The 12,742-nt window shown below is 37.1% G+C and overlaps 1 protein-coding gene across 1 annotated transcript; it reads right to left on the reverse strand.

The window, feature by feature from the left end:
- Positions 1-5,569: 5,569 nt before the first annotated feature.
- Positions 5,570-11,861, reverse strand: SAMD15 (sterile alpha motif domain containing 15). The gene is made up of 3 exons (XM_053689256.1): positions 11,718-11,861; positions 10,433-10,531; positions 5,570-6,177 (listed from the first exon to the last, which is right to left on the reverse strand). The coding sequence occupies exons 1-3, from the start codon at positions 11,844-11,846 to the stop codon at positions 6,004-6,006; spliced, it is 402 nt and encodes a 133-aa protein (XP_053545231.1). The 5' UTR covers positions 11,847-11,861; the 3' UTR covers positions 5,570-6,003.
- Between the last annotated feature and the right edge of the window lie 881 nt (positions 11,862-12,742).

The raw sequence follows: 12,742 nt of genomic DNA on the forward strand, positions 1-12,742 counted from the left end.
GTTTAATTTTAAATTTAAAGGGACACTGTACCCAATTTTTTTCTTTCGTGATTCAGATAGAGCATGAAATTTTAAGCAACTTTCTAATTCACTCCTATTATCAAATTTTCTTCATTCTCTTGGTATCTTTATTTGAAAAGCAAGAATGTTCATTTAGATGCCGGCCCATTTTTGGTGAACAACCTGGGTTGTTCTTGCTGATTGGTGGATAAATTCACACACCAAAAAACAAGTGCTGACCAGGGTTCTCAACCAAAAATTGTCTGGCTCCTTAGCTTAGATGCCTTATTTTTTAAATAAAGATAGCAAGAGAACGAAGAAAAATTGATAACAGGAATAAATTAGAAAGTTGCATGCTCTATCTGAATCACAAAAGAAAAAAATTTGTGTTCAGTGTCCCTTTAAGAAGTTTTCACTTTACATTATTTTTATTAAAAAATATAATTATAAACATGTTACTATGCTGATATTTTATATGGATGAAAGAAAATGTTTGAGTACAGTGTCCTGTTTATTCTATTTTGCATTATCATTTGGGGTCCCTAGCTAGTCGTGCTATTAGCATTATTTCAGTTGTCGGGCCCATACTGCATTAACTCGGTGCGTTTTAAATTAGCATTTAGATGACCTTGTCACATTTCATGTACTTCATATTATACTAACTTTCCTCTCCTCTTCTGCAGCTCATTTCCCCTGGTTGACCTGATATCTGTCCAGACAAAGGACACTCCCTTTAGTCAGCACCTCGCAAGCTCACCATGGCTACAAAAGCGTTTCTTACAGCTGTTCTACACTTGCTTTGTGGGTTCCCTTGCTGAAATGAATCAGACTCATCTGACCCTAACTTCTAAAGATTCCTAGAGAAAATTTGTTTACTGGAGATATATTAAAAAAGCTGTAGAGGGCGTGTCTTGGCAGTGCCCATGATCAGTTAATACTGGCAGCAGAGCATTGGAATAATACATTTATGTTATGTATTAAGACAAATCTTTGCCATCCAGTAGCTATGGTACTCTGTATAGATACTACAATGATTGATATCTCTATTTCTGTAATTCTTGCAGTCTAGTCTAGGCCGTTGAGGTTTAAGGCGGCCCAGCTAGGTTAGGCCTCAACAGCCCCCCTCCTCGTTATGGTACTGGTATGACGTGAGCAATAGAATTCTCACTTATCTATGGGAACAGACTATTACAGTCATGTTTGGCTTATCCACTGTAAAGAACTGAATATGCAAAACATTGGAGAAGCAATATTTTCATTATTAGTAGATAATTTTGAGAAACTTCACCTGTTTTTAGACAAGTGTTTTGATGTAGTCCTACACAAATCCAATGGAGCTTTTTATACATTTTCCTTGCCTGTCCAAAACTCTCATGGTTGACTGTAATGAATCCAATGATACTAACACAACAGACCACCCTGGCAAGATCACGGAAATTGAGGTGGAGGAAGCTTATTGGTCAACAAAATCTCTAGAACTTCCTTACGTGAGAATTCCTCCTTTATCTGCCCAACACTAACCATTGAAAGTGCGTCAGAACTCAGATGTGCTCCTAGTTGGATGTGCAGAGGTGACGGGAATCAGAGACCGGAGCCCTGCAGCTGTATTCAATGTGTCTAAAGGAGCCACCTATTCTTATAGCCCAAATGGTGGAGGCCTTTTTTGAATTCCATAGATTCAGAACTGCGGTATGGATGAGTAATTGATCTGGGGGAGTTGTCTGGCAGCTAGTCTCCTAACTGGCTGTGCGAAGATATGGAGGACTGTATGCCTACTTATGCCCTGTTATGTTTCTATGCTCTGTGGCCCTCTGTTCCTTGGGGTCATTTATTTTATTCCATTTGCACCGGAGGACTGGTGTGGGGTGATAGACGTTTACATTCTGTCCATGGTAAGGAGGTATACACGATCTAGTTTGTAAGTTCTCACTGGAATAGGGCCCTCAATTCTTCCTGTATGTGTTTGTCAAATTTTGTCTTGTCTCTTCCATATTTTATATCGTTTTATTTAAATGAATTGTACCCATGGACAGCGCTACAGAATATGTTAGCGCTTCATAAATAAATTATAATAATAATAATCACGGACTGTCAACTCTGCATAAACTGAAGGACTAACTTTCACCCTCAGGTTACATTTTATTATTGGTTATTTGTAGAGCTCCAACAGATTCCACAGAGCTAACATTAACATGGTTTGGTTTTATTATATATCTGTAATATGATCTACTATGATACTTTTCTATTGCACTGAAATTGGTAATTGCAAGTATAGTCCAGTGTCATATGTCTCCTCCCTAGTTCGGTATCACAAGTGTCTGACCATGTTTATAAGTTTTTTCATTATGTTTTCTATTTTCATATAACTCGATAAGAATGTCATAGGCCACTTGCATTTGATACCCAAGCTATAGAGCCATTTCTTCATGTTTTAGGTAGTTTTGCCCTCTCATAGTCTAGCTTCTTTTCATTAGATATTTTGTAGGCCAATGCTCTTTTTAGCTAGTTTACTGTGGGCGTGTTTAACCTGTATTTTATCTTATTCAGACCCCACTTAATTATATTAGTATCTATAAAGCATTGGGGAAGACGTCTCTACTTCACCTTAGTCTATAATTTTATCAGGCTGAGTTGATTTTGTTATCACTCACTATCTCTGTATGAGGTTCTATGTCACACATGTTGGCATACATGGACTATTTCATTATTTGACCACAAAGTTTTTTGCATTCCATTGTATTATATCAGCTTATTAGTATTAGATTCTCTCCTCTATTATATTTCAATATTATGCCTGAAACTGTTATAGTCTTGTGATATTTTTGTATTTATCCACTCAAAGCCCCCAGAGTCCAGACCTTCTTAGGTTTACTTTTTTCATACTGCCCCTCCCTCTTCTGATGCTCTTTTATGTGGAATGAGAGGTAATTAAATTACCTCATATTTAATTTGTAGAATATATATAAATAAACAAGAGTAGCGTATTAAGCAATAATGCTTTTTTTTTATTGGACTAAGTATACTTTTAAATATATAGTTATAAAGTAGTCCCATAAAAAGTTTCACTGCTTAAAGGGATATAAAACCCAATTTTCTTCTTTCATGATTCAGATAGAACATGCAATTTTAAACAACTTTATTTGCTCCTAGTATCAATTTTTCTTTGTTCTCTTGGTATCTTTATTTAAAAAGCACAAATATATGCTTAGACACCAGCCTTTTTTTTTAGTTCAGCACCTGGGTAACGCTTGCTGATTGGTGGCTACACTTGCAGAGCCTATTCAATTTGTAAAAAGACACTTAGGGCTTATAGGTCTAGAAACTCCATGTCAGATATCTCCTACAGGGATAAGTATAAACTTTAAGCTACAACTTGACATCTACCACTGAAAATCTTGTTGACAACAATCTAAATCAAAATAATGTCACATCATTGAACTTAGGGTGACCCATTACACATGAGAACATAAACATAGAGAAAACATAGTGCACGATATGATAATAAATTATAGCTCTAACAAACGTAAGGGGGATTCAGGGGGGGTTATAAACAGTAATAAATAGCCTTCTGTTTGCATTGCCACCCTATGCAAAATATATGCAAATGAGTCATTTTTCTCCTGTACACATTTTGGTGAACTTGCAACCAATAGAGGGTGCTGTGTTATTAAATGTTCAGGGCATGGTTCAACCAATAGAGGGCACTGTGCCATACATTGTGTATGTATGTGACTGAAGAACTGTCACACAAACACGCACACACACACATATATATATATATATATATACTCAATCGCGTTTACTTTCAACTCTTAATATGAGCGATAAGACCGACAAGTGTAAACACCCGCGATAAACCCCTTATCACTCACGCATAAATGTTTGCGCTCCACTCATAATCTGGCTCTGTGTGCTTAACGGAACTTCCGCTCAATAGAACTTGCATGTTTTTTCTATGATGTTGCCTATATTACATCCTATGTGCCTTATGTATTACAAATCTTATAAAACAGGGTGGATAAGAGTTTAATGTTGATTTGACTATGCTCTATTGTGTTTGAAGTTTTGTCTATGTCTATAACAACACATAAAGAATATTGTTAACACCTTCTGTCAGCCATTTAGAGAGCAATTTTAACCCTCTCTGTCAGCCTTATACAGCAATGGAAAAAACATCCACTTGGCGACTCCAAGGTCTAGTAAAAGGAAGGAGTGCGGATCTCTGATATGAACTCCAAATGTATCCCCCTATGACCTCCACGTGACAGACGTCTTGCAGGGCCATATGGTGGTAAACGGCATCGCAACATGGAAATGTTAAATTTAAAGGGACATAAAACTCCAATTTTTTTTGTTCATGATTGAGATCGAGCATATATTTTAAACGGCTTTCCAATTTATATTATCAAATGTTCTTATGTTTTGTTTTAAAGCAGGAAGGTAAGCTCAGGGGCGTGCACGTGTCTGCAGCACTGTGGCAGCAGTTTTACAACAATGTTATACATTAGCAAGAGCACTAGATGGCAGCACTATTTCCTGTTATGTAGTGTTCCAGACGTGCGCGCTACCTATCTAGATATCTCTTCAACAAAGAATAACAATACATTTGATAATAGAAGTAAATTGAATATTTTTTTTTTATTGTATTCTCCATTTGATTCAAGAAAGAAAAATGTTGGGTTTCATGTCCCTTTATATCACTCAAATCAGTCTATTTCAGATTTTATTTAAAGGGACATGAAACCCAAAATGTTGTCTTTACTGTCCCTTTAAAAAAGGACCAGTAACTACAGTAAATCTGCAGATAACAAATGAATGATAAAAAGACAATGCAATAGCACTTAGTCTGAACTTCAAATAAGTAGATTTTATTTCTGACCAATTTCAAAGTTATGTCTATTTCCATCCCCCTGTATCATGTGACAGCCATCAGCCAATCAAAAATGCATACATGTATGTTCTGTGAATTCTTGCACATGCTCAGTAGGAGCTGGTTACTCAAAATGTGTAAATATAAAAAGACTGCACATTTTGTTAATGGAAAGTTGTTTAAAATTGCATGCTCTATCTGAATCATGAAAGTTTAATTCTGAATTGGGTGTCCCTTTAAAGCGACAGTATACACTGATTTTCATATAACTGCATGTAATAGACACTACTATAAAGCATATTATGCACCTATACTGATCAAAAAATCCAGTATAAAACATTTTAAAAACTTACTTAGAAGCACCCAGTTTAGCACTTTTGATTAGGTTGACTGGAATACCCAGTGAAAGCAGGCACTCCCCCTGCATATGAAAATATTCTTTACACAAACAGGAGCAAGCTGGAGTAGGTATACATCAGTATACTACTAATGGGGCTAGGTTAGGAGTCTGAAAATCAGCACAATGTTATTTAAAAATAAGCAAAACTATACAATTTTACAACAACAAAAACGTATGGGCTATATAAATGGATCATCTACAAAACATTTATGCAAAGAAAAATCTAGTGTATAATCTACCTTGTATTCTTGGTCCGCACCAATGATCTGTTAAATAAAAGCAATACAATACTAAACAAGTCTTGAAAGCAAAATTTTATTTTTGTAAATAAATCATTATATAGAACACAGTTTTATTGAATATGGAAGCAACTCAGCTACACATAAGTGTACATAGAAAGCAGTTTCATGAAACGAGGTTATATGTTACTCTATGCAGCTGATTTACTAACATTCATATATCTTTACAATCGATAGAGAATCTTTTACAAAAGAATAATATAGGAACAGGTGTAGCTGGAAATGGCTATTGGTGAATATTGCTCAGTATCTTGTTTCTGTAATAATTGTGCAGAACCAAAGGACGATAAATCACTTACTTTATAGTAATGCAATACAGATGTTTGTAAACCTTTTCTTTTACCCTGATAATGGGTGTTGATTAACACATCCCAGAGTTCTTTATTTGAGCACAGCTGGATCTAATGTAGCAGCAGATGATTTCTGCACATCCTCTACAGCCTTTGATGTTTAATAAATTGGTTGTAGGTTAAGGAGTCACAGACAGCTCCTGTTCTTGACTTTTGCTCCAGGAATAGGCCCATGTTGTCTCTGTGAGGCAGAGAAATACTGCGGCTCCATTGAGGTTCACTGATGTCCAGTAAATCTCTGATCAGCTGGGAGATGATCTGTAGAGGTGCAAGAGGCTACCAGTTAGATATAAATAATACTGATATGTAAAGGTATATTTTATTACTGCAGGAACACTACAGCTGGTGCATAGCAACTGCTCACAGATAGGACAGCTCCTAATCACATAATTGTTTGCTCTTATAGAGAACACTGCCCTTTCTTAGAATTTTATTTTTTTTTGTATTAAAGGGACAGTCTAGTATAAATTAAACTTTCATTATTCAGATAGGACTTTTAATTTTAATCAACTTTCCAATTTACTTTTATCATCAAATTTGCTTTTTTATCATGGTATTCTTAGTTTAAACTAAATATAGGTAGGCTCATATGCTAATTTCTAAGCCTTTGAGGGCTGCCTCTTATCACATGCTTTTTAAATCTCTTTTCAACACAAACAGACAGAAAGTACACGTGGGCTATATAGATAACACTGTGTTCAGGCACAGAAAGTTATTTAAGATCTAGCACAATACAATGCTAAATTTAAGACAATAGATAATAAACAGTCACAGTCATGTGATTGGGGGCTGGAAGAAGGTTCCTAGATACAAGGTAATCACAGAGGTAAGAAGTCTATTAATATAACTGTGTTGGTTATGCAAAACTGGGGAATGGGTAATAAAGGGATTATCTATCTTTTAAAACAATAACAATTCTATGGTAGACTGTCCCTTTAAGGACATTACATAGAAAGTAAAATAACACTGTTAATATAGAATACAGCTATGCAAACATTTACATCATAGTTGATAGACTTGTATTCAAGGAAATACAGTCCTCATTTTTATCCCCTGAAGAAGGTTGGACACTTTTGGTCCTATATTAACATTATGAATGAAAGCTGGGGGATTTTCATAAACACAATAAACAAGAAAATAAGAAAAGTAACACGGAATTTTGCATCTATAAGGAGAATATTGTGATGGTACGACAGGTTAAAACTTGGTGTATAAAAAAAAATAGATGCAAGTTACCAGAACTGACTGATTAAAATATAACCGCACCTTTGTTATATGTGGTCTGGGCTTTGGGAATAGGGGTGTCAAACGTTTGTTTTAAACATCAATTAGCCGTAGCTAAATCTCAAAAGTTATAGATGTTAAATCCTTATGCTAATACAGAAGCAATACACTAAACGTGAATTAGCCAGTCCCCACACCACCCCGGCCGGCGGGAGAAGGAGCCAAACACATCCAAACAGTGTATGCTCCGCTTTTTTCTACCAATAAGGCCTTTAAAAGTTACTGTATTGCCCCTTGTTTGTTTTAGGTGTGGAAAGCTACGAAGATTCCCCATCCCACTATTGTATAAAGATGCTTAAAATTCCCGCCCTATGATTATTGCGATTTGCTGTTGGAAATTACACTTGTGTGCATGTGAGACACTGCTACAGACCCTTTCTAAAACATACATATTTACCACCATAGTATGCACATATAAAAGAACCTCATAACATGTGAAAGACAAAACAGTCCCGCTCCTTAAATAAAACTTTAAAGCAGTCTAACAGTTATACAGTGTTCAATAAGTCTTGGTCCCCAGAACTTATCTGCAAAGAGCGCAAGGCCTTAATGTTAGCTAGTTCAAAATTAGGGAATTTTGAATGCCTGGTCTTCCTCTCTAATGCCTGTTAGTAGGTAAGGCAGAGCTCCGGTAGCTGCCAGTAGAAAGAGGTGAGAGTGAGCGGGGCATACCGAAAGTTTGAAGTGTCACTTAATAATGTAATTTAGTGACAAAGTTTGTAGACACCGACTCCCTTGGCGATCTGTCGGCATGTTGACTGAGCTACCCAGCTGGATGGGGTCTGAACCGATGGTCGGCATGTTGATACATGTCGGGAGATCTGACAGCATGAGGCCAGCGGCCCTCTAGGAGTCCCCCCTAAACTCCCTAAGCGGCAGCGCCATCTCTAGGTGCCAATATTTTTAGCTGCTGTTCTCTGGGGTCAATGGTGTATACGGCAATTCCCCCCTCTCATCCGTTATGAAGGTTGCTGTAGTAGCTTTCGGTTTTGAGTGCTGAGGTCTGCTTATCTCCTCAATGGGCACCATTCTAGGTAGGTTAGCAGTGCCTCCCCCCACCGCCGCAGAGGTCGTGTAGGAAGGGTGAATGACTTGATAATATTGCCCACCAAAAACTTCCTTCAAGATAAGCTCCCGCTTTTGAATTAACAGTGGCGGTATTGTGTTTTTATTTGGGTGAGTAATCACTCCGCTTGATGGTTTCTCAGGTTGTGTGTTCTTTTCAGGCCGTGGTATCACAAGAGGTTCTCCTACGAACTGATGTTGCAGTAGTATTTTACTATACTTCACTGTTGCAATTCTATTAGCCAAGTTTTGAAGGTCCTGCTCAGAAGGTAGTCTGTCCATCAAGTCTTGCAGCAAGGTTAATTGCTGATATTTAGAATAGATTCATACAAAAAAAAAAAAAAAAAGATTAAAGCACTACAATTGTGGCCAGTGAAACCAAGCGAGTGTCACCTTGGGCAGTTAAAGGGACAGTATACTGTAAAATAGTTTTTCCCTTAATGTGTTTACAATTGCTTTTTTTACCAACTGCAGAGTAAAAAATTTATGAAAATTAGCTTTTTAAGATTTATTTCTGTATATTAAAGCTCGGATTTTGTGTTTTGAAGCCACAGCCTAATAAAATAGGTTGAGCTTGTAGGTATAATTATATCTCATTACTGTATCACATTGTGCACATATACCTGCTTCTTTATCTTATATCTGTCCTTAAAACAATCACCAATACTTTGAGAGAACAATGGAAAATCAACATTTACTAACTTATCTCTGCTTTATCACACTGGGAGTGTAATTTCTTCTGCTGGCTGTGTTTACAAAGCTTATCTATAGCTGGTACGTGCGGCCACAAACTTTCAGAATAGGTGGGGATACCACATGCTAAATTAACAATTTCAAATGCCAATATAAGGGTAAAGGAGCTACTTGTAAACAATTTAATACACTCCAGCAGGTAAAGTGGATCATTGGGAACAAATTAAAGGGGAGAACATTTTTGAGTAAACTGTCCCTTTAAGCCATTTATATTATAATCATATTAATTAAACGGATATGAAACCCACATTTTTTCATTCATGATTCAGATATTGCATGCCATTTAAAAAAAAGTCTAATTTACTTCTATTATATTTTTTTTGTTGTTGTCTTGGTATGTTTATTTGAAAAGGCAGGAATGTAAGCTTAGGAGCTGGACCATTTTTGGTTTAGAACCTTGGTAGCACTTGCTGATTGGTGTAAATGTTTTTATCTGTGACTGATTCTCTGACCCCCAACATAAACATGCATTAAAACACACATTGTGATTAAAACACACATTGTGACAGCTTAGTGCCAAATGCTGTCACACAATTGGCTGCGCTATTCACAAGAAAGTGGTTCCTGCGAGAGCACTGGTTACATTGATATCGTTATCATTGCACATGTGCAAATCCACAATTCATGGCTTGTTCTGGTTTAGTTAACACAGTGTGCATGCGAAAATTAAAATAACGCTACAGCGCACTCCCGGACTATAATTATATGCAAAAACTTTGTCAATGACTGGATGCTGTTTTTTTATCTAAAGCAGCACTTTTGTGCGTTGTCATTGATGACCTAGTAATGGAATAAAAAAAAAGGAATGTTTAATTGCAATGAAGCTTCATTTTCCTGTAAGAGTAAGTTGACGTTATTTTAAATATCTGATCAATCCATAAATAAGTGTTCTTAATGAATGCATTTGCAATGTTTTATAATCCTTTAAGCATGTGAGCAAGTAAGGATGTTTCAGTATACAATGCTGGAGGTGAGTGTGAGCAAGATAACGTATGTGAGTATGAGACTGAACTTTACACTGTGTGTGAGTTTAGCAACACATAGGAGTGAGGCTGATATTGCTTTAAAGGGACATGAAACCTCATTTTTGTATAATTCAGATATAGTATACGATTTTGAGCAACTTTCCAATTTACTTCTATTATTTAATTTGATTCATTATCTTGTTTTTCTTTGATGAAGGAACAGCAAAGCACTACTGGGAGTTGAAAACCAATGAAAAGATGCATATATGTGCAGCCACCAATCAGTAGCTTCTGAGCCTACCTAGGCATACTTTTCAGCAAAGGATACAAAGAGAACTAAACAAATTAAATAGAAATAAATTGGAAAGTTATTTAAAATGAAATGCTTTATCTGAATCATTTATAAAAAAATATTTGGGTTTAATGTCCCATTAACAGTTACTGACCTTCATGTGCTCAAAGTCAGTGACTCCCATCTGAGGCAGAGTAGAGCAGTTGATGTGAATAAGTTTCCTGCCATTGATGCAGTTTTCTGTGAAGCACTCCTATAAAATGACAGACGCTGTTAGTAATCATGCAAGAGGCCAAATATATTGCCCTGAGCCGTCACAGGTTCACTGTGTCTGCTTATTCATTTATGTATAGTTTTAGAAATGCAATTTCTTTAGTAGGTGCCCTTTCTTTCTAATGTATGTGCCCCCCCTCCTTTTTCTACCTCAAGCAATGTCATGTCTATCTCACAAGTGAATGCTCAATAGAAAAATGATGGTAACATACAGTTTGATTTTACATACTGCTGCATAAAGAGGGATGGGACTCATAACAAAGCCCACACCACACAAGTCTTATTTTGCTCTTCTGGGACACAGCTATCATATGACTAGTAGAGAAAACAAACTTGAAGCCTTCCACTAAGAAAGACTCAATGAAGGGTCATATGATTACTTATAATCTCTCAAAAATGTAGATTACAATTTGTGTGCAGCACTCAGCACTTTCCTCTTGGATAGGTATTTTCAATATGGAAGGAAGGCTAGTGATTCAGATAAAACTATTAATATCCCCCCCCCATCCAAAATGTCATCATCAAAGGGATTATGGGTACATGTTTTAAAGGTGCATAAAACAATATATAAATAGAGATGTTTGTTAAAAAATAAAAATAATTTGCAGTATGGTTACATTTCTAAGGGAAAAAATAATAATACCCTAATTTGCCTCTGAGACTGGCACCTTTTACTCACCCACAGTGCTGTTGTTGGGGCATACAGAGACTGTGATTTATGGATACAGTAAATGTACTTGAGTAAAAGCAAAGCATAAAGGGTTGACGGTATTTCAACCATCTCTCCAGTAATATTAATATAATATATATATATTCAGTGTTATATCTCTGTGTACCTATCCATTAATATATTTGGCTCTACACCTGAAGATTTACCACCTTCCACTGTCTCTGTGAGACTATATAGTTATGTCTCTATGTACCTAGCTATTAATTCCATCTTACACTATGTCTTTCGTTGCTGGTAATCACTCTCTCTGTACATATGTCTGTATCTAGCTAGTAATAATTTACATGTGATTAATCTCTCTCTAACCCCCCTTTTGTCACATTCTGACCATCTGTACCTATTTGCAGCAAGAGCCACCATTTATCATTTACTACATGACTCTCTGTAGCGTTGCCTGGCTACTATATGACTCTCTCTCGACTACAAGTTTAGATACCTCGTACTGTGGGAAACCTCTCCGCCTGATCCATAGTCCAACATCCCGGCAGCTCCAGCGCAAACAGTCCAGCGCCTGTGGCTCCATGACAACCGTATGCATCCCCAAGGCAACCTCACGCGTCTCCATGGCAACCAATCTAACTTCCGCTGCTTCTGAAAGCCTTGTTCCTATATGTACTTCCGGTTGGCTCTTGACAGACATAAGGATTTCCTGATTTAGCTGGAATAGTTCTGACTGACAGAATTATTATTATTATATGAGATGGGTACTGAAGCCACGCCCACTACATGTAGGAAACGCCTGAGGGAATAAGGCGCTTGATACGCTTTGCGGTGGGTGTAGGAGGAGTCACACAGCTGTTGTGGTACCAGTTGCCCTACATATCAGCCAATGAGCACTCATAAAGCTGTATATTGTGGCTCTTAGCCAATGTAGTACATGACAGCCACTGAACATTGATAAAGTTTCAGCAGTTGTGTCGTGTGTGTCAACAAGTCAGCATTAAAGGACCCTTAAATGTGACATTTCAACAATGCATAACATGTTTAATTATTGCAAGTGAAATGTTATTGTAATATACATTTATTATTTATTTTGCTGCCTTTTGCAGCAAAATACATTTAAAAAATGTGCTTGTTTCTCTTTCACACCGGGAGGATTTAGGCAATTTATGTGAGCTGTTTACTTCACCCCCCCCCCAAGATTCTCTGAGCATTCACGTTTGTAAAAGGTTGATTATCCGTTTTGCATCAACAATCATGATAGGAGAAGCATCCTTTGCAATAGCAACTAAGTAGAATCAGTGCTAAACCACATTTAGGGAAGGCATAAGGGCAGGCTACTCCAGTCTCTCTCAACTGCACATGTGCAAACAGAGTTTTAACCCTTTGAGTGCTAATGACGGCTCTGAGCCGTCACAGAGTTTCCCACTCTGGTTCTAATGACGGCTCAGAGCCGTCACTAGCACTCTCCCACCTTGAGGGAGATCTGGGGGCTCCCACCCGCTCCTACCCTGACGATCG

This window comes from Bombina bombina, chromosome 1, assembly GCF_027579735.1.
Source record: "Bombina bombina isolate aBomBom1 chromosome 1, aBomBom1.pri, whole genome shotgun sequence".
Classification (NCBI taxonomy): Eukaryota; Metazoa; Chordata; class Amphibia; order Anura; family Bombinatoridae; genus Bombina; species Bombina bombina.

Excerpts from the sequence above, each read along its gene's own strand:
- SAMD15 (XM_053689256.1), bottom strand. The coding sequence starts at position 11,846 with ATGGAGACGCGTGAGGTTGCCTTGGGGATGCATACGGTTGTCATGGAG. Across the intron at positions 10,532-11,717 it reads GAGGTTTCCCACAGTACGAG|GAGTGCTTCACAGAAAACTG; the intron begins GTATCTAAACTT and ends GTCATTTTATAG. Across the intron at positions 6,178-10,432 it reads CTGACTTTGAGCACATGAAG|ATCATCTCCCAGCTGATCAG; the intron begins GTCAGTAACTGT and ends GCACCTCTACAG.